A 24,621-nucleotide genomic window follows, 5' to 3' on the forward strand; every position below is an offset into this window, starting at 1 on the left:
GATGCCCCCTCCTCCTCCCCCCAAAAAGGGGAGAGTAACTATCGTCTAACTCATACATGTACTGGATATATACAAGCTCGCAAACTTATTGCGTCTTGTTCATCGAAAGGCAGAGAAAATAGAGGTGGTTGAGTATTAAAAGTGAAATATGATTATCATTATACCTCGGCTCCACAGAAATAGTATTTATAGCGCTATCACATATTAATGGACTCATTATGTAGGCTTATGTGAGACACTTATTGTGACGCAGCAGTTAAGGCTCCGCACACGTAAACCTGAGATTTCGGGTCACCCAATTGCATGCATTCCTGTAACTTTGTCATAATGGCATGAGCCCCTCAAAAAAAAAGTGCTAGCACCAAGGTTAGTTAAACTTTTCATTTTGTTTGTTTGTTTGTTTTCAATTTTGGATTAACGAACTTTATTTCAATTTCAAATTCATGAACCTTCGGAATAACGAACCTTTCTTTTTTTCATTTTCGGATTAGCGAACCTTTTGAATAACGAACATCCCCTTGGAAGCCTGGGTAAATGACACCATATTTATGAATGCATAATGTAACCCTCCTCTCCCTTCATAAGACAGTACGAACTGTACTCTCGACATTCTTTACTCGGAGATTAGAAATACGTGGCTTAAAAGATCAAAGAAGAATAGACATTTTTGTAGATTTCTGTTACAATGAAATCATCTCCAATACCTAGGGTATCTATCGTAAAGTGGCGGCTCTAATCAACCTGTTATTAAAACTCAGTTGCTATAAGATAAAACATTATTCTTATCCTCAATAAAATTATTCTTAAAAGCATGCCGCCATGCACAGTCGGGCGCATTAGACTTCGAAGTCTCGTGAACAATTACCTTTCTCCATTCTCCTGTTGTTGTGTGCATGTGTGCGTGTATAAGTCCAGAGCATGATCGGTTTTTCCCCTTTTACACATTCACAGTTATATCTCGTTTCGTTTCCCTCACATTTCTTGCGCCGTGTCTTCACATTGTTACTGAGTGAGTTTTTGTTCATCAAAGAAAGCCGAAAAACATGACAAGATTGCCGCGTTTTTGTTCTTTTGTGTTTGCTTTTCTTTCTAGTACTCACGATTATTTTATCTTCTTCTTTTTTTCCTGCCCATGTTCTACTAAAATGATTGATTCATCGAACGGCGTCCACGGGCGTTTGATGTTGTATCGAATACAGTTATTTGACAGGTGGAAGTGATATGAATGCCAGTGCGTAATTTGCCATGGCAGTATGTAATTCAGCCACGCCTCGGCCGGGTTATGTTGCATGACCTGAATACATGTAATGGACACTCAACTTTGTTTGCTCGTTGTGGTTGTTTTTTCTCACTCCTCCCTTCAGCACAAGCAGTATAATTTCCTGAAGTTCTAACACAACTAAATGTATCCAGGTCGCACAAACGTTGCCTGAAGATTGTTTGTTTGTTTAGTTTGTAAAGTCTATATACCTTCTATAATCCGACGAACGCTGACCCTCTTATACGTCTGGTACATGAATTATGAACACGGTATTGAAAAGGCACCAGGGCAGCTCAAGAGGCTAATCTCGGAAGTTCTGGGAATAAAATCCGATTGCAAATCTTTCGAAGTTTTCTTTCATTTTTCCTGGATAATATATCAGCCCGTTACCATGGCAACATAGCACGAGGGTAGATTATGATCGTGAGATAGCGACACGGTTCAACACGTGTTTCTCTCGGTGAGGGAGACGGGATGGCGTCTCCGTGACATTCTGGCTCGGAAGTGCCAACTCTTGAGCCCAGGTGCGGGGTATAATGGAACAAGGGCCGTCAGGTATCATAACGCAAAACTTCTAGGGTTGTAGATCTTTTCGTCTGTCTTTTTTTTCTCTCTTTCTCTTCCCTATCAAACGCTCTATCTTTCCTATCTTCTTCCTTTCTCTCCTATGGCTACCGGTCACACACACCCACGCACGCACACGACGTCCATGCACTATACACAAATCTAATGCATCAAAGATAGTAATAACTATTGGTAGAAATACATGCTTATTGCGTATGAGCGGAAAATTAAGTTCATTCGTATGAGCCTAGCCTGTACATGATGAATAAAAGGGTTGCCGCACTGTGTTATCTACAAATGAATGGAATATTCCATTCGACATGCACCATGCAGTTACTAAAATGCAATGAGCATGGTGGCTGGTATCCGTGTAATGGTTACAGTTCGTTATTCCGAAGGTTCGTTATTCCGAAGGTTCTTTAGTCCGAAGGTTCATTATTCCGGAGGTTCGTTATTCCCAAGGTTCGTTAATCCGAAAATGTGATAAGGTTTGTTATTCCGAAGGTTCATTTATCCGAAAATGAATGAAGGTTCGTTATTCCGAAGGTTCGTTAATCCGAAAATGAAACAAAGCTCGTTATTTCGAAGGTTCGTTACGGACCCTATTTCATTCACGATTGATAATGTCAAAGGTACGCACCGATTTCTCCTTCTTTCTCATATCTCATATATATTACATATATATATATATATATATATATATATATATATATATAGTAAACGAATCAGTAGAAAAAGAACGCCGTAAAAAATAATAATAAATCCTAGATCTTGAAGATCTTAAAAACGGAGCATAGCTCTCAAATACTGAAAGGCAAGGTCACACTCTTCATCAGTGCCCATGGTGTGACAAAAGATCTTAATCAAACCCGTTTCTGAAACAGACATGAACACACGTCTGATCATGGGCAGACGGATTTTGAAACTCACCTTTCAAAGAAGTCACTGCGCTAAACAGATGGAGGTAGCGCACAGTGTCCATAGTGACGCATCCAATGACGCGTAGTCATGACTGCAAGATGACATGGCAAATCTCCGGCTCCAAAACAGTGAATCTGAAAAGGGCCTCATCGCCAACAGTCGGAAGAGTAGCAGAAAATGTACACAGTACAGAAACGTAATAAGAAAATTGGTCTGCTCGGCATCTTGATGATAATAAGTAAACGAATCAGTAGAAAAAGAACGCCGTAAAAAATAATAATAAATCCTAGATCTTGAAGATCTTAAAAACGGAGCATAGCTCTCAAATACTGAAAGGCAAGGTCACACTCTTCATCAGTGCCCATGGTGTGACAAAAGATCTTAATCAAACCCGTTTCTGAAACAGACATGAAAACACGTCTGATCATGGGCAGACGGATTTTGAAACTCACCTTTCAAAGAAGTCACTGCGCTAAACAGATGGAGGTAGCGCACAGTGTCCATAGTGACGCATCCAATGACGCGTAGTCATGACTGCAAGATGACATGGCAAATCTCCGGCTCCAAAACAGTGAATCTGAAAAGGGCCTCATCGCCAACAGTCGGAAGAGTAGCAGAAAATGTACACAGTACAGAAACGTAATAAGAAAATTGGTCTGCTCGGCATCTTGATGATAATAAGTAAACGAATCAGTAGAAAAAGAACGCCGTAAAAAATAATAATAAATCCTAGATCTTGAAGATCTTAAAAACGGAGCATAGCTCTCAAATACTGAAAGGCAAGGTCACACTCTTCATCAGTGCCCATGGTGTGACAAAAGATCTTAATCAAACCCGTTTCTGAAACAGACATGAAAACACGTCTGATCATGGGCAGACGGATTTTGAAACTCACCTTTCAAAGAAGTCACTGCGCTAAACAGATGGAGGTAGCGCACAGTGTCCATAGTGACGCATCCAATGACGCGTAGTCATGACTGCAAGATGACATGGCAAATCTCCGGCTCCAAAACAGTGAATCTGAAAAGGGCCTCATCGCCAACAGTCGGAAGAGTAGCAGAAAATGTACACAGTACAGAAACGTAATAAGAAAATTGGTCTGCTCGGCATCTTGATGACAATAAGTAAACGAATCAGTAGAAAAAGAACGCCGTAAAAAATAATAATAAATCCTAGATCTTGAAGATCTTAAAAACGGAGCATAGCTCTCAAATACTGAAAGGCAAGGTCACACTCTTCATCAGTGCCCATGGTGTGACAAAAGATCTTAATCAAACCCGTTTCTGAAACAGACATGAAAACACGTCTGATCATGGGCAGACGGATTTTGAAACTCACCTTTCAAAGAAGTCACTGCGCTAAACAGATGGAGGTAGCGCACAGTGTCCATAGTGACGCATCCAATGACGCGTAGTCATGACTGCAAGATGACATGGCAAATCTCCGGCTCCAAAACAGTGAATCTGAAAAGGGCCTCATCGCCAACAGTCGGAAGAGTAGCAGAAAATGTACACAGTACAGAAACGTAATAAGAAAATTGGTCTGCTCGGCATCTTGATGATAATAAGTAAACGAATCAGTAGAAAAAGAACGCCGTAAAAAATAATAATAAATCCTAGATCTTGAAGATCTTAAAAACGGAGCATAGCTCTCAAATACTGAAAGGCAAGGTCACACTCTTCATCAGTGCCCATGGTGTGACAAAAGATCTTAATCAAACCCGTTTCTGAAACAGACATGAAAACACGTCTGATCATGGGCAGACGGATTTTGAAACTCACCTTTCAAAGAAGTCACTGCGCTAAACAGATGGAGGTAGCGCACAGTGTCCATAGTGACGCATCCAATGACGCGTAGTCATGACTGCAAGATGACATGGCAAATCTCCGGCTCCAAAACAGTGAATCTGAAAAGGGCCTCATCGCCAACAGTCGGAAGAGTAGCAGAAAATGTACACAGTACAGAAACGTAATAAGAAAATTGGTCTGCTCGGCATCTTGATGACAATAAGTAAACGAATCAGTAGAAAAAGAACGCCGTAAAAAATAATAATAAATCCTAGATCTTGAAGATCTTAAAAACGGAGCATAGCTCTCAAATACTGAAAGGCAAGGTCACACTCTTCATCAGTGCCCATGGTGTGACAAAAGATCTTAATCAAACCCGTTTCTGAAACAGACATGAAAACACGTCTGATCATGGGCAGACGGATTTTGAAACTCACCTTTCAAAGAAGTCACTGCGCTAAACAGATGGAGGTAGCGCACAGTGTCCATAGTGACGCATCCAATGACGCGTAGTCATGACTGCAAGATGACATGGCAAATCTCCGGCTCCAAAACAGTGAATCTGAAAAGGGCCTCATCGCCAACAGTCGGAAGAGTAGCAGAAAATGTACACAGTACAGAAACGTAATAAGAAAATTGGTCTGCTCGGCATCTTGATGATAATAAGTAAACGAATCAGTAGAAAAAGAACGCCGTAAAAAATAATAATAAATCCTAGATCTTGAAGATCTTAAAAACGGAGCATAGCTCTCAAATACTGAAAGGCAAGGTCACACTCTTCATCAGTGCCCATGGTGTGACAAAAGATCTTAATCAAACCCGTTTCTGAAACAGACATGAAAACACGTCTGATCATGGGCATATATATATCATATATATATATATATATATATATATATTTCTTGACTTTCTTCATGAACTCACGATGAGAGCCCGCTCAACGCGCGCACAGCCACATCGCTTCTTCCAAAGAAATGTAAGAGTTAGGACCTGCCAAATCAGTTTGTTATAAGAGGATTTATCCGTTTGTTATAAGAGGATTTATCCAACCTCTTTACATCGAGGTCCCTTTGTAGTTTATAATCTAGAGTTTATCCGCTAAGCAAATTTTTACAAAGTCAACCTGACAGGTTGTTTGACAACGTCTGCGTTGGTATAACCATGGACCTACAACGTAGGTCCATGGTATATCGCCATCTGCTGCAACAAATCGCGATTAAAGTCCAGATGACCTCGAAATAAGCATCAGGTTTTAGAATCTTTATTTAGGACCTGACTTCCGGTTTCATGACGCTTGTTTAACCACCACTCAAAGGTCCGATAACATTCAGAGCAGGTCCTTTAGCCAGATGCATCCATCATTTATCCAGATCTGGGTCGACAATTAATCCTCAATGAGTTCGGGGTCTCTGGTTTCCTGCCCTTTTTAACCCTCAACCCGTATCTATTCTTCGCGATGTATAATATGCGCTTCGGTCAGGGTTTCGAGATAGATTTAATTTACTGGACGTCCATGCCTGTCCGTTTCCATTCCACCACTGCAGTGAAAGTCTATACACAAGCACAGAGCTGTCCCCGGTTGAAACGAGATGCATGCAGTACCAACATATTGCAGAATTTTGCTGTTCTGACTACATTGTATATGATATTGCTTTTGTTGTTGGTGGTGGTGTGTAACTTTCCGCCGCCACTTTAAGTTTGTAAGATTAAAAGAGACAACACAATGTATAGCTCTACTCTTTCGGTTCATGATAAGGATTATGTGAGACAATGCTTGTACGTCTTCAAACTGATTCTGAATACGCTCCGAATCATATTTTCATCTACTATAGATATGAACTCTGTACTACAGTCAGTGACAATACCAATACTCACACGGTCACGTATTCATGGCAGTTAATTGAAAATAAGGGCAGCTTCTACGTAAGCTTCATACATATTATTTGACAAGGCCGCTGGGTTGAACACCATTATCTTGTCTGGATTGTTGTGAAAGAAAGCCTATGCATACCAGAGTAAAACGACCAGTCTTTATTAATATCCTAAAAATCACGATGCGTGGATTAAGCTAGTCAGGAAGAACCTGTATTACAGTCCTCATGACCAGGTTTTTTTTTTTTTTTTTTTTTATCAGGAATCTGCGATGCCATAGAACTAAGATCCATCAACACCTGTTCATCGCCTTCGTCTTCCGTCTCACCCTCAAGATCATCCTCGATGTCGACCGGTACGTCAGCAAGTCACCCAGCGGGCAAGGTTTTGGAGACTCACACAGCATACAACACGTGGTACGTGTACAGTATGTCCCCCCCCCCAAAAAAAAAAAAAAAAAAAAAAATACAGTCGGACTTTTGCATTGATGAATCATAAAATATAACATCTTAGCTACATTTTGTGTGAGCACAATGGACAGGACTTGGAAGGAAGGGATTCCTGGCATTGCTCTACAAAGATCCTCATTTCTCTTTGACCACTTAAGCAAAGCGGGTGAGGTTTTCTGTAACATGTGGGTATTATGTTATAGTTTCATACCCTGAAATTCTATTTGGATTAATTCACTTTTGTTTAAGTTATTGTAGCGGAGGGTCCCGTTGTATTTTTTTTTTTGGGGGGGGGCACGGTATAAGTGTAATGAGTGTGTTGGAGAGGCTACGAGAGGGGAAGGGGTGTGGGATGATGATGATGATGATGATGATGATGATGATGATGATGATGATGATGATGAAAAAGAAGAAGAAGAAGAAGAAGAAAGAAAGAACAAGAGGAAAAGTAAGAGCAAGACGAAGAAGCCGACGACTAAGTCTTGAAGGAGATAGAAAAAAAAGTAAGAGAGAATTGAGCAGAGAGAGAGGAGCAGAAGGATACGAAGAAAGAGGCAAAGACGCGTGAATTAGGAGAGGAGGAAGAAAGATTGATAAAGAATACAGCAAAAACACAACGAGGAAAATACATAATGAAAAGAAGCAAAAGTAGTTGGACAGACAGAAGAGAACGATGCTCAATGAAGCATGAAAGTTGATTAGGATTGTGCATAGTTTGTGTTCAGCAGTACAATTTACTGTTTTCATTCTGGTGTATAGAAAGTGAGGAATGCTTCTTCGTTAAACCGAAAATGTGTTTAGTTTTCTGAATTTAGTTTTATATCGCCAAAAGCAGAAGGGATGGAGACATCACACGTTGTATCCTGTCTATCTATCTATCTATCTACATATAAATTCATATCAACCATATCAATCATACATGTGTTTATCAATGTCTTTGTTCATCTCAAGCCTCCCCTGTGCAAAACGTTCGAGGTCCTGCGAGAATACACGAGACTATGCACATTTGCCTGGATGTTCATTGAGGGGGTGTATCTCAACACCTTACTGTCTTCAGCGGTTTTCGGCAGTCCAAAGTTTGTCTTATTCTACGTCATTGGATGGGGTAAGCATCTCACAAACTTTGTTTATCAGTCGATTATCCCTAAGTCTGTTTTACTGTCACATTCTTTCGGAAATCTTCTAATTCTAGATGAGAAAATGTTTGAATATTTGACAGTTTAATCTCGCCACCCTATCACATCAAGAAATTACCTGTTACATTTTTTTTCGGCTCCTATATACAGAAAGATGTTAGTATTTCATGCTTTTCATGACCTGCATGTATTTTCTAATTGCAGTACAACGATAAGGTTCATTCGTTCATTAGTTCATTTTTCCATTTCCTACAGAAACATATAAATATTTAACCGAAATTGAATACATAAATTTTATCATAATACATAACAAAGGATAAGGTTACAAAATATTGTAAGTATACGGAAATGCTGGAAATGGGGAGGAATGCTAAAATAGGTTGTTGCTCTTATTCTTGTTCACTGAGATGTACTAGGTAACGAAAAAAAAAAAACAAAAAAAAAAAACAAAGGGCAACATCCGGGTCTTTTCAGCCGCGATGTACAAGAATACATCTTGGGTGTTATGTCAATGGAGACAACTGGCTCCAAGAGAGTGGGTTCATCGGCAACTCCTTATGCCAGTGTCGGGTTGCGCAGTGGTTAATAGTATCGCAGATCTTTCCTTGCAGCCTGGGGAGGCATAAGGCGTCGTTGATACTCGACCTCGTCTCGTCCCCGATTCTTCTCTTCTAAAACTCGAGCGCGACACCGAGTCACCTGCTCATCCAACCGATCGGTTGCCGCTCCTATAATCTCGAATGCGAACTGCTCCGTCGACATACGGAGACGATATTCTCAAAAAAAAAGAACAACTTGATCTAGCGAACAGAAAGATATTGACATTTGGGAAGTGCAAAGGAAAGCCAGAAACAATTTAGACTCCCCAAAAAAGAAAATTTGAGAAAGGAAAGGTAATAAAGGGAAGGAAAGCGGAAGGTGTGAAGAAGGGGAGGCCGGAGAATGAATATGTTTGTGAATATCTGTGAATATAAAATGAATATTATTCATCCGGGGAGTCACAGTCAAACAAGACAAATAAAAAAAAAAGTTCCGTGCTACAATTAACTTAACAGTGTTTAATTCTTTTAGTGATGGTAATCGCTTGATTTTTTCAATACATAACGTGAAAGCTGCAGGCCTGTAGAATTTATTATTTTTTTCACTATGTACTAATTTTCTTTGTGTCATTCCCGTGTACGCGCGCTGTACAGTATATGTTATGCCCTAAATCATTAACTCGTTTGGGAATACATTGTAATTCGCGGCTACTAATACCAGTATTCTTGTTCAAACGGATGACTTATTTCATGAACGCTTGATTTAACTTATCAAGTTTGGGAGGAATATTTGAATACAGATTTTACCATCTTGTCATTTATACATCTACTGGCACATCGGAATTTAGATTTTTTTTTCAGTTATAATGAGGACAGATTGGATGGCACTTGTTACATTCATTTAAGTCTACACAAAATCAGAATGATATTAATACAAATTTGCCAAAGCTGAGAGAGAAATAGGAATTTCAATCTTCTAAAATATGTCGGTAACTTCAGAATCAGTTACAAATTTAGCAATTAAGAAGCTTTTGACAATTCTACAAAGAAACAAGCAGTTGTCACTGGTTATATGAACAACACAGGACTAATTTTGGTTCACTTTAAGAGCTGTTCTATAGGATGGCTTCGAAAAAGAGAGCGGAAAGGTTTCAAGAAAAGTTTTGGACATGCTGGAGAATGAAGTTTTGCTTAATTTCACCAAACTGTTACACCGATGGTAACCAAACATACAAATCTGGGAGGGGCAATGGTGCCGTTGCTCATGAGAGACGCATGAATATATAGATAAAGTGGTACTGTCGTGCTGAATATTTATTAACTTGATTTTCTTTTGTTCTCTCATAATTATCAGCATTTCCGATACCCCTGGTGATAGCATGGGCCATCGCCATGGACCTGACGAAGGGCAAAGAGGGGTGAGTGTATGCACCTGCTGAAATACGCCTCCAAGATTTCTTGTCCTTCACGGGGATACGTAGAGAGTTTCACTATAAAAGTTTCCTTCCTCGCCTTCCCGTAATGACAAAGGCATGGAAGGCATGTTTCTAGAAAATTCATTCATTCATTCATTCATTCATTCATTCATTCATTCATTTGCCATTTCCAACAGAAACATATAAATATTTCACAGAGGTTGAATACATAAATTACATTAAAAAAAATACTAAAAGATAGGTTTCGCGTTCTGATCCGGAACAAGGTGCCATGGCGGGTTTTGAGCAAGTCGTCCTCATTTCACGCATACGTAAAGAGGGAATCATTGAGTGCTGCAACATCCCCTTAGATACGACACCTTGATTGGATTCCCTTCATCCCTGGAAATGTTAACATTTATTTAAAAAATCATACAAGGAAATTGTTGGGTAGATTTACGCAAAATGAAAGTTTTCCGCGACAGTAATAATTTAGCTGTGCAAAATCTTACTTTTTTTCATCAATTGTTTGATTTTTTAAAGGTGCTGGTTGGGAGATGTGGTATCTATGTGGTACTGGATCTTCATCGAAATTCCCAGAAACCTCATGATACTGGTAAGAATGTGCACTAGATCATGCTGATGAAAGTTTCAATTTAGGTTTCCACGTGATGATTCTATACCTTCTTTATTTGTATAATGTCAATGCATCCATTCTCAACACCTTATACTAAAGCTCTGTTTTCTTCCCCTCGTTCATGTGATGTGAGTTTTGAGAGTATTGCTTAAAGTATTAGAGGGATCGAACGGATGTTAATTTGTTTGTTTGTTTCTTTGTTTCTTTGTGTCTTTGTTTTTCGTGACTATAGGGATTGCTTATTTGGTAGACACATTGACAAATCTCAACCCTTAAATTAATGGTCAGTTTCTCATGTTCCCTCACTTTTGATAACAATGTTGTCTCGCGGCAGCCATATGTCACCTTATGTTAGGTATTAAAGGAACATGAATTAAAATTCAATTTGTACTTCTTTTCCGAAAGGGAAAAACTCAGGCGTAAATTCATCTTAAATTAAGAAATGTTTTATAATGCCGCGCAACTATGAAGATATACATATAACATCAAGAACAAGTACTGCTTTTGAATTGCATCTTTCTTGGAAATCATCAAGGAATCTATATTTCTTTTCTGTCGTTCCAATTCTTTCCTAGGCAAATGTCTTATTTCTCTTCAATATCATCCGAGTGCTGGTGACGAAACTTCGAGAAAGTAACACGAGCGAGACTCAGCAAGTCAGGTAATAACTTTTCGCAATTATTATTCTATTTTGAGCCACGAGAGACTTCAAAAAACATTCACTTCCAAACGTGCATGTTCAAATTTCATGCAAACTTTTCGTCTGTACAAAACTAGGGCTAGACATAATCATGTACAATCAATTAAGATGAGGCTCAGATAGTAATAGCAAAAAAAAAAATGTTTCCAGTTCAGTTCAGTTCAGTTCAAATTTATTTCATATTTCCATTTTCTCTATGATGACATTACAAAATTATTGACAACAAAACAAGAGTACAAAATATATACTATCATGTCTTTTGATTGTAGAAGAAAAAGAAAAAGAAAATATACTTGACACAAATTTACATGGTCATATCGTATGAAAATGTCACTAGTAAGTATAAGAAATATGATGGGGCCTACATAAAAGCTTTAAAGCTTGTAAAACTGTAGGTTCCCGAGTTCATAGGCATATAATTTTACACGGAGAACGGATATGTTTGTCTTGACCAACTAAAATTACACCAGTACAAAAAAGCGATGAGTAATAAACTAATGAACCACATAGATATCGCACAAACCAGACTGCATACAAATCTCGCAGTGTTTGAATAACAAAAATGCTATATTATTAAAAGATGTATCGGTACCATGAAATCATGGTACCGATCATGGTTCCTCGTCAAAGGTAACCTAATAAAGTAGGCCTTTCAGCCCTGTTTTATCCAAACTTATAATTGATTATAAGTCCCTGAAATCAATGAAAACCCTCCCAAATCAGTCATACGTCCATTAGGCAATCAAAACCTCACAATCAATCATAGGTGGTACAGAGTTATAATTGACTTCCGATCAATCATAACTCTCGCTTAGTGAAACAGGGCTCTGCGTAGAGGGCGTTGCTCTCTGACTCTTTTTCCAGCATTCACAAACCTGGATCAAGAAAGGTGTTATATTGTGTAAAACGTCCAAGCCTACCAGCTGTCGAACCGGGAAACTTCCGATAGAAATCCGACCACGTCACCGGTGCGCCTCATCTTATATGTCAAAATGTTATATACCAAACGCAAACTATCACCTCGCCAGCTGCGTAGTTGTTGGATGCACTTATACAAGTATCATATCATATATCGTCCAGTTGACGATGTTCGTAACTCTTACTGGGATGGCGGGCTTGATTTGTAGAAGACAAATATACTATGCATTGTGAGGCTACTTGTTGAAATTTTGAGGTGACAAAACTGGCACAGTTACTAGAGGGAGGGGGTCGTAAGACTCAAGGAGAGCTTCTTGTCGGTCAGGAACGAGCTGAGAATGTATTCTATCAAGGTTTTCATGATTGATCCGATCAGGAAAGCCCTGAAAGCGGCGATCGTCCTTCTCCCACTCCTGGGCATCGCCAACCTCGTTTGGCTCATCCCGATACCGACCCCGACAAACGACCGCGCCTTCATCCTCGTCTACAACTACCTGTTCCTCTTTCTCGACGCCTACCAGGGCTTCTTCGTCGCCGTCCTCTACTGCTTCGTCAACTCGGAGGTAAGAATGACGTGCGGGCGAGGCTGCGTTGGGGCGCCACTGCTCGGTTGCCCGCATCGCGTGGGTGATAGCATTGATTAAATGGTTAGAGTGACGATCCCAGACCACGTGAATGACAACACGTGGTTTCTATCACGTGGGTATAAATTCACGTGAAGAACTGACGAGAAACATGTCATTGTTGTTCATTGGCAACGAGGAATAACGACCAGTCTTAGCATGCTTAGGAAGGGTGGTATGCTTTCAATCATAGGTACATCAGTAATGTAACTAGTAACACATCCTCAGCGATAGTTCCCTCCCTCTAACTCCCTCATAAAAATTCATTGTCAAATGACATCTCAGTATTAGACAACCTACAATGGCATTCAGACAAAGGATGCCTCGTCTTAAGCAAATTGCAAAGTCATGGACATATTAAACGGCCTGTCTGTACACGAGAGCACTCCGACAAAAAAAAGAAAGAAAAAGATGATCACCCCTACGCCAGTCAGCGGGCCTCAGTGTAAAGTGGGCCTATGCCACCTATTACCATTTCATGACAGGATTGCTCGCATACATGGGCAAAGGCGCTGTTATTGAGATCAGTGACCGCAGTAGAGGTTTTGGGCGTATGAATATTCCATAACAAACAAATCACGCGCAAGACTCTACGCCCGAAGCGTCACGGCCGACCGCGAAGTTTCCCCGCAATGTGGCTGTCCGCGACCCTCCTCGTTCCGCAACCTCAACTTCTGCCCTGAAGTTAAATTGGGGTGGGATGGTCACTGGAAAACCTGGAAAACCTTTAAAAACTGGATGGTTGCCGAGGGAGTGTCGGTTTTTTTCCATTTTCTGTAGATTCTGTTTTGCTTCGGTTTTGGTGACAAAAAGCATCTTGGTTGAAATGCAGCAAAATAACTCTGAATATTGGTAAAACAGACTTCTTTCATTTTCAAATTGCACACTCCAATGCTAATCCGCAAATTGTTTATGATATAAAGAGTGATGGTACATAGTTACACAAAAGGATCATACTTACTTTCTAGGAGTAACTATTGGATATGATTTCAGCTGGAATCATCATATAGCTGGAGTATGGGGGAGTTGATGTCGTTCATTATTTATAGTAATTGTAATTATAATTACCATTCTAAAGTTTATTCATTCATTGCGGCTAATGATTTCAGGAGTATTATGCCCCATCAATTTTATTCTGACTATGGGAAAGACAAAGAAAAAGAGAAAAAAATGAAAAAGAAAAGAATAGATGATTAATCACATCATTATCTCGTTCCCTTTAAATCGATACCATCAATCAATTCTTTTCCATAAAATGTACGTGAATAAACATAAATAGGTGGTAATGCTGAGAGTCATTAGAGGTTCGATTCCCACGGGTTTCCTTTGTCCGACACGTTTGTTGAAAATATTGTGGATCAGTAGTTTCCACCTTAAAAATTCAGAGGGTGACAAAATGATAACGATTTCTCGCACCACGGCCATGCTTGTTCGTTGGCAAATTTAGAATGATTATCTACATACTTTCAAGATTTAGCAATAACTATACCAAACCGCAAAAATACATATGTACCTGAAAGTTTGTTGTGTTGTTGTTGTTGATGTTGTTGTTGTTGTTGTTGTTGTTGTTGTTGTTGTTTTCTCGTTAAAACAGAAAAAAAAATGTATTTAAGTGAATGATAGAAAGATGATATTGGTTATTAATTGCAGCTTACATCCATTCGAAGCTGAGATTTGAATTTTAAAGTGATATATCACCGACCGTGCTGGTCTCGGATGAGAACCAATTAGTTTGCTCGCTACCTGACCCGTGATGAATTACCCTCACTAAGCCCTTGCGCAGGGACTCAGTCTCTTCAAATGTATAAGACCGTCAGAACATGCATATATATATATATATATATATATATATATATATATACATTATATTATATAATATATACATCATATATATATATAAAGATATGAATATGTCCATGCCAACTCAAAAAGAACAACATTGGAGCTACTGGCTTCTTAAAGGACAAGTCCACCTTCATATACACAAGGATTGAGAGAATGCAGCAATATTAGTAGAACACATCAGTGGAAGTTTGAGGAAAATCGGACAATCCATTCAAAAGTTATAATTTTTTTAAGTATCTGCGCAGTCACTGCTGGATAAGAAGACTACTACAGTGCATGATGTCACATGCGTACAACGATATAAGGGAGATAAAAAGAGAATTTCACATAACTTTACTTTTTGAATAAAGTGCACATTTCTTCGACATGTTCAAGTTCAAGTTCAAGTTCGAATTTATTCGTTTTTCCACAATAAAATCATACAGACATAAATCTCACTTTCTTGAGTGACAGAAACAATGTATGTAAATTCATACAAAGAAACCAACAATAATGAGAAAAACTAATAGTATCAATACATTGCAATTGTTGCAGAATTAACGAAAATGAAAGAATTGTCAATATGCACTGTGTGAAAAAACGGAGGGACCCACTAAAAAGACAATGCTTGTAGAGTGTGGGCCCCTCTTGTATTAAAAACTCGATGCAAAATTTGACTAAATGTTAACTGATCAATGTTAAGGGTAATATTATTGCCCCTGTCTTCTGAAAGAGAGAAGTCGCGTGTTCTTTTGTTATGCGAGAAAAATGGAAATATGTTGAATCTTCTTTATTCTTTCTTTATATCGTTGTACACATGTGACATCACAAACTATAGTAGTCTTTTCATCCAGCCGTAACTGAGCAGAAACTTAAAAAATTCTTAACTTTTGAACGGATTGTCCGATTTTCCTTAAACTCTCACTGATGTGTTCTACTAATATTGCTGCATTCACTCAACCCATCTGTCTATGAAGGTGAACTTGTCCTTTAATATGGCATAGTCCCTGGATAAACTTTTTATCTCTCTTATGCTGATGGCTACGATTAACTCCGATCTCTTCCAAATCGGCTTTGAAAGTGCTGACGTAAACATTGACTTTGTGTTATATTTTTTTTTTTGATTTCATATGAGTTTATGGTTTGTTTTTGTTGTGTGTTTTTTCTTCTACCTTTCTCATTTTGACATGCCCTTCAGGTCAGAGCCACTCTGAAGAGGAAGTGGGCGGCGTGGAGGAACAGCAGACGACCGCATCATCACAGAGGCCATTCCGTGGTTACCACGGCAACAGATGTACGTAAGCCGATCACTGTATTATAGTCACAGAAAGGATGGAATTTGAAACACAAAACGGGAAGTCGCATCCATTCAAATGAAGATGCTTTGATGCTTTGAAATTTGAGAAAGAAGAAGCATTTTTAGCACAGCACAGCATTCTTGCTTACCCTCCTAAAAAGAAAAGAAAAAACCCAAACTGATTGTGTGGTCAATAACTCCTGTCTTCTTTTTCTTCTTCTTTTTCTTCTTGAGTGGAATAAACGAACTCCTGGGCTCCTTTAATTGATGTTTCAATTCCAAATCGTTTACATCATACTTTTTAATACTTGCTGAAGTCATTGCACCTGAGGTAAATCTGAACATCTTTGGCATCAGGCAGAAATTAACAGCGAAAGACCAATATCATGAATATGTACGAACAAAGGGGACACTTTCGTTGTTTATGAGCCGACATAAGAGACTATTATTATTTTCAATAGTAGCTGCATTCCTCATTCATTTTTTGTTCAGACTGTCTTTGAAGAGAGGGGAAAAGTACAAAATCCTGTCTCTGATACCATGTGAACAATAAAGCCACATGCATGATTTATGAAATCAGAAAATACTACAGACTTCCTTATATTAACAAATAGTATGGAAGTGAAATGAACTATTTTGTAATGACACTTTTCAATTAAATCTTAACTGTTTGACTTTTACTCTATCTTTCCTTATCATGCTTGTAAAAGAAATTAGTCTTCGCATTGTAAGTGCTATACGCCACCAACATTTTTTTTTTTTATAAACATGATCGAGGGTTGCGTTTCGCATTAAATGTTGATTTCGATATGAATTTATTTCTGCAGAACACTTTTATTAGGTAAGACCCATTCATTTCAAGGCGATCATGTTTATAGTCTCTGAGTGTGATATCATCCTGGATTGTTCAATTTCTTTTATTAAGTTCAATTTGTCATCTCCAGCGAGCCGTCGCTCTCACGAATAGTAGCTTCTTACCAAGACATGCGTGCATGGGTCTATTTTTTTATTCACCGCCATATTGGATTGTAGATGGACTCTTCAGTTGAAACATTTCGTCCCACACAACGTAAAAGTTTTTTTTTTTTCTCGCAGAACTGAGCTTCACCGTAAAAAACAAAATGTGATGCAATAATCCAGATGCATGAGATACAATGATGAGTTTCCCTTGTTTCCTTTTTCTCGTCATGTAACGTACCTTGTGACGTAATATGCTTCTCCAATGTTAGTTATCCTGTCGTTTTTGGCTTTTCATTAACAATGGTGGTTGGCCGATGCTAGTTTCATCAACGTTTCACAAAATCCATCGTATACTTTTAAGTTTTGAACAGAAAGTTCTGCAAGTATTTATATATATATTTTTCATTATCTATATTACACTGCACTTTTATTCATCACTGTTGAACTAACGTGAAGTCAATGTTTCCATGACATATTGTTTCTATTGCTGTTGAGTTCACATCCGTATGCCAACGTTTTTATATTTGTCACTCGTGCGTCATATGTTTTGACGCATTAATTTTCATAAACAAGAAGAAGAAACGGTATGTTTTGAGCCGGGAGGAGGAGGGAGCATGGAAGGATAAGATATACTTTAATCCGATTTCTTACGATCTGTTGCAAAGCAATCTATTCAAATAGTACCGCTGTTGTCGTGCTGAAAGAAAAGAACTAAATGAATCCGGTGCTATTTCATTTCTGCTTATTTTCAGAAATAAAAAGTATTTTTTTAAAATCTATCCTAAACTGTATATATGAAGAGTTTGTTCGCAAAAACCGATAAGTCCATATTTGCCAAATGGAAATATTTGCGATTAAAGGTCAAGAAAAATAAAGAGAATAATACGAAAATGTTTGCTTCTTTTGATCATAACTTCAAAAATGTACCTTTATATGTAGTGACCAATATATCGGTATTATTTTGTACTTTATGACAGAGACCGTACTTCAAAATCTTCAAAAATGGACTTATCGGTTTTTGCAAACAAACTCTTCATATGCAAACCAATGCATTGTACGAAAATCATTCCATTTTCGGCAAACACCGCAGGAATTTAGCATGGCAATGAAGTTAATACTTAAAACAGAACTGATCATCCTACTCTGGAGTCTGAATTGTTTGGTTGTTTTAAAAGATCTAATGAATAGCTTTGGGAAATAAAACCGTATAGTGATTATGACAAAATTAATAACATAAATTACGTTACTGCATAGCAGGATTGCCAAATTTACTTTCAAATCGCTGTCAAAATTGATGAACTAAAAGTTTCCTCGGCCACAACTTTAAAAGGGGATCATCCCACAAGACCGGCGCCCACGGGTCATACAGCCCACGAGTTCGACATTGAAAAAAAAAGAAGGTCCATGAGTCATACAGCCTATGAGTTCGACACTAGGTAAAAACTGCCAACGCGTTCGACATTACAACACTGGGCTTAATGTGTCAGTCTCGTGGGTCTTGTTTGCTTAGTGTCGAACTCGTGGGCTGTATGGCTCTTGAGCTGTATAAGTCGTGGGCTGTGTTACTCGTGGGCTGTATGACTCGTGGGTGTCTGTCTCGTGACGTGCAACCCTTTTAAAGATGATTACTGATGAAACCTGATAAACAGTTATGGAACTTTGCAATGCCATTATTATAATTATTGTCATGACGACTACTTATTGCTCTATAAATAATTACACGAATATTTGATTAGCGTCTGCCATATTAGTAGGGAATATGCAATAATATGCAACATATTTTTTTCTCTCTTCTTTCTTTAAAACACAACAACAATATACAAAAGGCATCAATCATTGCAGGAAACCTGCCAACTTGACGAAAAGAAACAATTGTTAATCTTGTCTTAATAAAGCTTGTCTTAACGAATTATGCTCAGTTAAAGCCATTTGGAAGCCATCTGCCGAAGGTGTAACGTGCAGAAGTAAGTTGTGCCAAATCAGACATGTTTTCATTAAAACAAGGGAGGCACACCTTTTTTTAGAACCACATTTTCCCTGTCTTTCAACCAGTAGAATTACAATTTTCAGATATTATTATGGTAGTGCATAGCAATCGCAAGTCCAAACGGGTTAAATGGTTATATGTTTGTCGTTCATGAGGTTTTGTCAGTGACATAACGAGAGAGCAAAGTGAAGGAATAATCTCTGGCAAGAAATTTTATCTAGCCGAGCCTCAGGCGAAGACTACACTCTAAGGTCAGATGCAATTCACTTTCAAAATGGTGGTAACGACAAATTTAAAAACACTGCAAGCGAATACTCTTTAAAGAAGATACGCGTCAATAACAATTTATCTATAAAAAATGCTAAAAATGGAATTCTTTTTATTGGTTCAGTATTCTGTGAATGATTTCCACAGAGTATCTACATTGTACAAGTCTTTTTATTCAGTCGTTTCTACTTCACGAATGCCTCATTCATTTCGTTTTCTTTATTTTTCCATTTCCAACAAAAATAATATTGTCCACAATCACAAGCACAGCGTAATTTTTTGAACACAAAATGTCTATTCAAATAATAGTGTACATAGCTCATTCATTGGTTAAGGTTAATGAACGAATTTTCTCTAAAGTCTGTTTCTACTAATGGTTGCGTCCGCAGATTCGCATGTCTCTGTTTGACAATGGTCACGTGCCGACGGAAACCTGACGTCACAACCGACTCCGATGCCGTCATTACCAAGAAATCTACCAGAAGCGACATAGCGGAGTTATGATGACCTGCCGATCGAGGAGGGCGCTTGTGAGAGGACGCGTACATGCAGTCTACGAGAGCATTATCACTACCGTTCTTTGAAAGGTCTAGATATGAGATGGACAGGCTTTGATGATGGGAATACTGCGTCTGTAGCAATTGTCCCAGACACTGCTGACTTTTGACCTCCGCCGGCATGGACCAGGGAGGTGACTCAGTAGACCCAGTCATCCTTGCAATGAGAAAATTGCGAAAGTGGACAAACGCGTTGAGACCGGGGCTTTTTGCCAAGCTAGGCTCTTTATTGATCCACAACTACAGTGTACTACAAAATAAAGTACTACTCTAGTAGTAGGCCCTACGTTTAATACTCGTTGAGTGTCGAGCACGTAGAATATGTGAGAAGAGCGTGGTGTCCATCGTAAATGGGGATTTACTTTGTTTCCTAAAGAAAGATCTTTAGAGGCAATGATACCCAAAATAGAGAGTCCAAACACTATAGGCAGATCATACAGCATCTTTACTGCATGCAACTGTAAATTATTTTATTTCACGAGGAAAACTTTGTGGTAGCAACGGTCAGCTGCTGTATAGTTGACGTCCCGACAACGCGAAGATAAGGATGAGCTGCGCAAATCTGTCTTTTAACTCCACGACCCTCCGACCAAGGGATGGCGTCTTTCTAACCTTGGTGAAGATTGAGGGAATGAAATGAAATAATCACTGGAAGCATGATGGCCCCTTTTCGCTGCAGGAGTGACTCCAGAGATTAATAGCCAAACACGTGTGGTAAACAGAACAAAAAAGTTCCCCTCAGCAGACACGTGAAAAGAAGTCATGTAATATACAATATACATTGTCAACATTAGTCAGAGCCTTGCATTATACCCATTCAACGTTCCATTGTACTATGACCAATGCACGGTGGTATTAATTGGAGGGAATAAAATGGGAGAACATAATGAACGGCATTGTGAATGTATACCCTTAGCACATAACAGGCTTGGGCTGTACATTACGAGTCACTGTGACTTTGTCCCTATAAGAGACATATCATAATATATCAACTGGCATTTTCGTTATAAAAAGATACTTTCCTACAGAATATGTTACTATTTTACGTATTTCCAATCTCAGTATCCTTTGTGACGGTCTTAAAGTCATCGAAAACTCCTCCCTATCGTACCTCAATAATATAGAAGATTGATATTTTTTGTGCTGAAATGGTTTGTTAAAACAAACGTTGCGACAGAATGCCAACAGTATTCGTGCGTCCTGGTTCTTATCTGAGAACTGCCTTGTGTAAGATTGATGCCCTGTATTGATATCTTTAAATTGGCGTTTTACAAGAGTACTCAACTCCTTGTACATGTACCGCTGCCGCTCAAATGTGATCTCCATTGCGCGTGCGCTGATCTTGACAAATTGTGACGTATGTATAATTATCTTGCCAGGACAAAGTATATAGAGACGTGACTGACTTTACTGCTTGATTTATGGGATGTATGGCAATACCGTCTCTGTCTTTGCTGCATCCAGCCATATCGTAGACTTGACAAATGTATTGCCCAACTGTTTCTCCTGACTATATCCCTCCTGGTTAAAGTCCTTCGCAATTTCGTGTGATGTCACTGCTCTTTGATCAATGTCCCCTTTTTGTCTTAATCATCAGCAAGGACAATTTCAGTAAACATTAACCTAATCAAAACGTAAACATGGCAAGGCAAACGCCAATCCATATCCATTTCTCCATACTCAAACTCAAACCCTTACCCTAATCCCAGTCATTGACAAACGGAGTAGTACTTACGTAAATCAAGCCAAGATTGCTATTACAACCAACCAGCGACGAGAGGTGAATGAACACGAAGTCGCAACGAAGTAGCCACTGTTAAATTACAAAAGAGAGATCCAGAGACTATACATGAATGCATTGACATGTCTTCTCTGTCATCTTCGCTGCTTTTTCACCAAAATGCATGTCTGCCAGATAAACCTGCACACTAACAAAAGTTTCGCATTTCTCTCGCTCTATAAACAGGCCCTCTTCAAATCTTGTAAACTACCTTTACACGTGAATGTTTTCTGCTGCTAATTTTCACTAGAAAGTACTTGCCTTATTCAAAACACAATGATCATTATTGTGAAAGCTTTGTCATATCAAATTGATCCGCTGTGCTGCAAATACGGTCATAGAGACTAGAGTGTACAGCAATAACTCGCTCAAGACCGCAGAAAACAAAACCAAGAAAAATGTACTTGTCTCAGTTCACATGATATTGTCGAAGTGCACTAACAGGTGTATTATTAACAAATGCTGCTTTATAGCTAACTGAGGTCATAGAGTTTGTTCATGACGCGATCTGACATTGTGTGGTTTGTGTCTCTACTGGTGAACTTGGAAAGATTTCTTGAAGTTTATGCCTCGAGAGATTTTCTTTTTCTTTCTTTTTTTTCTCTCTCTCTGACATACATTGTCGTTTGCTATGTTTTCATATTGTCCGTCCGTCTCCTTGTGTGATTCTTTGTTTGTTTGTTTGTTTGTTTGTGTGCAGTTTTGGATTGTTTTCCTTTGTTCGGTTGTTTAATGTTTAATTGATGTTGTTTAACTCTTAGGAGTGTACATTAATCAGAATGTCGAAAACTTTGTATGAAATATTTCTTTCTTTTTTATATAATATTTGCAAGAGTCACTGATCAAAATAGAACCGGAGAAATATGAATAAAGGTTCATTCCTTTAAAGATTCCTGACATAGCTAGAAATTGCGCACCTCCTTCTTCTTTTAATCTTTTATCATTTCCATTTATAAAAAAAGAAATCTTCCTGTTCTTAACAAGCGGTTATTGTATAACATTATTACTCCTCAATATTGTAAAACGTACGCGTATTCAATGTTTGCATGATCGAATACAAATACGCCGTTTTGGTCTTGTCCAGGCGCATTTCATTCATTTAATTTTGCACTTATTCAATATGTATAATTTTTCATTTTGTATTTTACTTACAATTTGTTTAGGTGTCTTACCACATAGAGTGCGAAGGATGTGGAATTAGTATACTGTTGTGCTATCTTACACTTTAATTCTAAATCTCGCATCCGACCTTTGTTCCTCATTCTGACTGTAATGCGTATCCTATCTTCTTCTTCCTCCTCCTCCTCCTCCTCCTTGTCTCCTTCTGCATTATCATTATCATCATCATCATCATCATCATCATCATCATCATCATCGTCATGATCATCGTCATCATCATCATCATCCCCTGTTCTCTTTTCACCTCATTTTCATACGAGGAGTCAATATTGTACAAGCTATTGCACACACAAATAGACTTTGTCTTGTCCTTTGAAAAGCAGATTTTACATTATTCTCTTTTTCCCCATTTCTTCCGAGGTTTATGATAATTACGTAGCATTATTGGACATGGTTTATTCACGACTTTCGTAGCTAATCCCTTTGAGTAACGCGATATCTCATCTACGATGAATTACTTTGGATTTCCCAGGGATCCTAATTTGATCATGTATCAAATTTTGCATATCTTTTGGTAGAGATATTGTAAATATTTCCGATTATATTGCCCTGTTCTTCCTAAGCACTTACTCGAACTATCAAGTAACATCGTGAATTAAGTCTGGCTCTTATAGATGATCAAGCTGTTGCTATTGATACGTGAAAAACAACGATTGTACAGAGGTCTACTAATGCAGTATACCGAATGCCATTGACTTGATTTGTGTGCTTATATGTACATGTATCAATAAACCATATTAATTATTCATAGATCCTGATGTTCGATGTATTTCCTTATATCTACGCTCCTGCTTCCTGCAGTTTTTGGCTGTAATCGTTACATACATGACTGTGTACAGGCACACACACAATTCAGTACATATTTACGCCCAGGGAATTACAGTATCTATGTGAGATTTAGAATTTCTTTCTTTCTTTCTTTCTTTCTTTCTTTCTTTCTTTTTTTCAGCAATGATATGTGTAGTGTGTGGGGATTCATTACCTTCTGATATGAGGAAAAATATATACGACACATTACACAATAGGACAATACCGCTCTACGAAGTAATACTTCAGATGTACAAAGCACTGTACAGGTAATTTATACGTTTTTTTATAGTTAGTTTTAGACTAAGAAAGAAAGAAAAAAAAGCAAACAAACAAATTCATAACAGTATGTAGGCCTACACAAACGTTCATATCTCAGAGTTGTTCATGTTCTTGCTTCTTCTTTTCTTTTCTTTTTTTTTTCTTTTTTTTGGGGGGAGGGTCAATTTTGTTAATAGACCAATTCGCAGTGTTTCAAATGACCCCAATTTCAAACCATCGAAACAGAACAAGTGTAGAGCTAGACATCCCCCATGCACTCACATTATCTCACTTGTTTTTTATGTTAACAAGGTCTCTTGGTTGTGTAAAATATAATATTTTCTTTTACTATCAAACGTAAAGAAAACCATTCAGGCTCTGCGCACGACGTAGCTCATGACAGCTCAGCGTCTAATTTTCTCAGATGACCTGTATCTGCTCATGCGTAGATTGGACTCAAAGATCTTTGTCTATGGACAAGAGAGCTGTTTACCTCAAATACCACTTGAGAATGTAATATCTATCTATATATATATATATATATATATATATATATATATATATATACATATACATATACATATATATGTAATACATGGATAGATAGAAAGATAGATAGATAAATAGAAGTCTACATGAGAGCCAACATTTCAAATGTAAGTTCTTGTCCATTTTGTCTAATATCAATGTAAATGCCATATTACCTCCAATATTTGGTCTAATACATGATGCCATGAAACTTATAACGGAACTTTGTGTAAACTCTTGCTCCTCAAACGAAAAAACAAACAAAAATCCTGTTACATCTACATATATATTATATATGTAATATATATATATATATATTTTCATATATACATATATGTTTATATATATATAT

General features: G+C 38.1%; 1 protein-coding gene across 1 annotated transcript in view; it reads left to right on the forward strand.

Annotated features, from left to right (window-relative positions):
* The window catches only part of LOC139709634 (PDF receptor-like), a 204,605-nt gene extending 184,205 nt beyond the window's left edge, over positions 1–20,400 (forward strand). Inside the window, exons 5-12 of the mRNA XM_071621593.1 lie at positions 6,668–6,821; positions 7,806–7,959; positions 9,884–9,947; positions 10,488–10,560; positions 11,157–11,242; positions 12,576–12,762; positions 15,845–15,940; positions 19,547–20,400. Coding sequence (XP_071477694.1) covers positions 6,668–6,821; positions 7,806–7,959; positions 9,884–9,947; positions 10,488–10,560; positions 11,157–11,242; positions 12,576–12,762; positions 15,845–15,940; positions 19,547–19,594 — 862 coding nt within the window. The 3' untranslated portion in view covers positions 19,595–20,400. The remainder of the gene's footprint in view (positions 1–6,667; positions 6,822–7,805; positions 7,960–9,883; positions 9,948–10,487; positions 10,561–11,156; positions 11,243–12,575; positions 12,763–15,844; positions 15,941–19,546) is intronic.
* Positions 20,401–24,621: the final 4,221 nt, after the last annotated feature.

Source organism: Diadema antillarum, unplaced genomic scaffold (assembly GCF_040938485.1).
Source record: "Diadema antillarum isolate AM-2024a unplaced genomic scaffold, OU_Dant_1.0 seq00001455_RagTag, whole genome shotgun sequence".
Taxonomy (NCBI): Eukaryota; Metazoa; Echinodermata; class Echinoidea; order Diadematoida; family Diadematidae; genus Diadema; species Diadema antillarum.